This window comes from Cyprinodon variegatus, unplaced genomic scaffold (genome assembly GCF_000732505.1).
Source record: "Cyprinodon variegatus isolate N-32 unplaced genomic scaffold, C_variegatus-1.0 Scaffold1492, whole genome shotgun sequence".
NCBI lineage: Eukaryota > Metazoa > Chordata > Actinopteri > Cyprinodontiformes > Cyprinodontidae > Cyprinodon > Cyprinodon variegatus.
In genome coordinates this window covers 13,606-17,101 of record NW_015151945.1, presented here as the reverse complement: position 1 = coordinate 17,101, position 3,496 = coordinate 13,606, and the positions used below count along the sequence as shown (strand labels likewise).

The following is a 3,496-nucleotide window of genomic DNA, read 5'->3' as shown; positions in this document are numbered from 1 at the left end:
GTTTCTGGAGCCTTTGGGTTAATTCTTCCGTGTTGGCGTGTGATGGTGCTTCATGGTATCAGTATCTGACTCCAGCGGGACCCTGACGGCGTCCTAATGCTGTTGATTAAACACGGCCAGCAGCTCTGTTTCATTTCACAGCAGAACAGGACTTTTATTTCCCCCCATCCGCCTTTCATTTCACACATCCACTAAATGAGCTCGGTGTGCAAGCTGTGCTAATAGCCTCTCATGTCCACATCAGACACGCTTAAGCCTTGAAGACAAAAAAAAGCTCCAATTATCCCATCACACACATCAGTGGAGCTCCGCTCATCCCTGAGCATCCCGGCCTGTTTCAGGCTGCGCTCTTTTAAGCCAGTTAGCTTTATCTTTAGCTGCATTTTGATGCAATTAAATCAATCGGTCCTCCTTCCTGCATCACCAGCATCATAGGCTGCCGTTCTGCAGCCTGAAAAGCCCATTTCATCTACGTTAAGGAGGTCCTTGATCATTCTTAATTAACATCATAACTGGGTGAGGAAATGCATTAACGGTGGGCCTGTTGTCAGCGCGGCTAATTAACACCCAGGAGGTTTCCATTATCTCCAATAAATAAACCAACAATCCTCTGACCCTGGGAGAGAGCCTCCACTCCGCTGGAGAACAAGCAGCAGTTTATTGTTCTCTGCTGGGGCAGGTCAGAGGGCCGAGGCGCGGCCAAAGTGGGGCCCTAAGGGCCGCTGAACTTCTGTCCTACTTATTACCAAACCTGCAGGCTTAAAAACAGAGTCACTATTTAAACAGAAAGCTGATGGCGGCACGGCGCGGCGTTAGGAGCAGACCGGTCTGCTGGAAAACCAGCTGCCGGTCAGACGAAATAACAAGCAGGTTAAAATGTGACGTTTAACGCAGGAGATGGACAGTTTAAAGGTTTAATTCCATGAATCTGCTGCAGTCAGAAAAACAGCCGCAGCTCAGCAGCAACAATAAACATAAATCATCTTTTACAGAATTAAAAGCGTCTCAATAAAAACACATTTCTTTATGAGGCGTGTTTGATCAGAGGAGCGTTCCTGATCAATGGCTTTTAAATGTTGATCAATGATCTAATTGTTCTTTATTTTATTTATTTAACAGATTAATTCCTGATTTCTATCCCAGCTCGGAACGCCTCCCGCTGCTTTTTCTCTAACATGGCGGGAAAACTGCAGATCGAGGTTATTAAAGGTTTTAAAACCAATAATTATGATACCGCTTTATATCAGGAATTATATGAATCTAAAAGAAACATTTATTTCAGTCCCTGAATAGACTGGATGTGGAAACAAGGAGACAAAGGACTTTCTGCAAAAACTAGACGGAAAATAAAAAAATAGAATAAAAAGGAAAATAAATTCAATCAGCAGAAAAATAGAAAAAGCTGAATAGATTGTGAAACAAAGCAAAGCGTTTCCGTCCGCCTTCCCTCATGCTGCCGTATCTGGATCGCCGTTTAGATGCAGAGGCAGAAAAACGCAGCAACAAAAACCCTGAAATACGCAGATCTATGTGGAAAATCTACGGCAACAATAGATTCACATAAAAATCACATTAAAAGATCAACCGGGTCCTTATTCTAGTGAATAACATTAAAAAGAAAAGGATGAAATGAAACACGCCAATAAATACACACTAAATTACATATATTATATATTTATACATATTATTATTTTTTAATTTAATATTTTTGTTGTTTTGTTTTTTTTTGTATGAAAAACAAAAATGTTGTTTTAATCATTTTTAGAAATTGTTCATTATTGACTTCACACACACACACACACACACACCCACACACACACACACACACACACACACACACTCACACACACACACCTGTTATATTGGTTTTCTTCTTATCAAAACCGTTCAGGAATATTTTGGATATTAGAAATAAGCAGATGTTCGCCACCATGTGACCCAGCTGCAGGTCAAAGGTCACAGCTGGATCAGCTCTCCTGCTGTGGATAAGCAGCCCTCCTGACAGCGCAGGGCGGGGGGGGGCCACCTGATGGGTCCCTGACCTGCAGCAGCGGCTGACGGTAAAAACTGCTGCAACATCTATTCTATGTATTTCTATTATCAGTAAAATAAACTGATCTGATCCAGTCCCTGCATGACCTTCATCTATCATCCTCATCCTCACAGCTTAGAGAACAGCCACCGATCTTATTGAGGAGCTATTTATCTAAATCAGTGTCAGGGGCCGCAGGTCCCCCCCCCCCACCCCTCTTTTTATAGAGTAGACTCTATAAATGCAGCTCTATAAACTTCTAGCAGCCAAACTTCTCCTGTGATCCTGTTCCTGCGGTGATCTCAGTGATTCATCTAGTTTTTCAATAAAAACGCAGCCATGCATCCCCCCCCCTCCCAAAAAAAATAAAATAAAATAAAAGCAGCAACAGGTGGGGCCCCGGGGGTCCCGGCCTGTCCATAGAGCGGGAGGTGGACCTACAGTGCGCGCTCCTCCGCTGCCTCCAGTCCCGCTGCGCCAGGCCGCTGATGCAGGCTTTCAGAGCTTTCTCCTGCAGCATGCAGGAGGAGGAGCTGGACGTGTAGAAGTCCAGCATCTGTCCGGGACTCACGGCCAGCAGGTCCATGCAGTCGAACATGTTCTCCTACTGCTGAGCGCTCTGCGCAGAAACACAACTCCATCTAACTCCTCTTCTTCACCCCTCCTCCTCCACTCTCCTCCTCCTCCTCAGCGCAGCGGATTTCTCTCTCCTCCTTCTCCTCCTCCGTCCCGCAGCGGGTTCCTGAAGGATGTCGGTCCCGCAGCTTCTCCTAGGAGCGCCCGGCTCTCCGGCGGCCAGCGGCGGGTTCCTCCCGGTTCGGCTGTGAGCGGAGCCTCGTTCTTTCAGCAGGGAGGTGTTTGGAGAGCCGCGGCTCCTCTCTGCTCCTCATTTCCAGTTTGGCACCGACTGAAAGATTGAATCGCCTAATTTATGCGCCTGAACTTTGGGTGAACCTCCGAGCTGCTGACCTTCAAATGACCCAGAGCGGCTGACATCACTGCAGCGGAGCGGAGCGCAGAGGAGAGGAGAGGAGAGGAGAGGAGAGGAGAGGAGAGGAGAGGAGGAGCGCATTGGAGGAAAACGTTTTTTTTTCTTTTGTTAAAAAGAAAATAGAGAAATTTCCCAAATCTGGACTTTATTTCTTTGATTTGTCGCGAAGCAGCGCAGCAGCGGAGCGCAGGTTGGTCCTGCTGAGCGCGGCGCCTTTACGCGCAAAACTCCGCTTCCCTTAAATACACCAAAAACTATTCTTTATTATATTTGACCGGGAAATAATTTAAATAAATAAGACACTGACTCACTGGGAACAAGAGTTTAGGAATTATGAAGGATAGAACAGAGAATATTAATTAGCAAATGAATAATAATAATAATAATCATAATAATAATAATGTCTGTAATGCAGTTAAAATGCCACTTTATTAATAAATCAAAGAGTTTTTTTCTGATCTGAGGATTAAATG

The 3,496-nt window shown here is 45.1% G+C and overlaps 1 protein-coding gene across 1 annotated transcript in view; it reads right to left on the bottom strand.

The window, feature by feature from the left end:
* LOC107103632 (retinoic acid receptor beta-like) overlaps positions 1–3,280 on the bottom strand; it is an 85,788-nt gene extending 82,508 nt beyond the window's left edge. The window contains exon 1 of the mRNA XM_015403406.1: positions 2,474–3,280. Coding sequence (XP_015258892.1) covers positions 2,474–2,630 — 157 coding nt within the window. The 5' untranslated portion in view covers positions 2,631–3,280. The remainder of the gene's footprint in view (positions 1–2,473) is intronic.
* Positions 3,281–3,496: the final 216 nt, after the last annotated feature.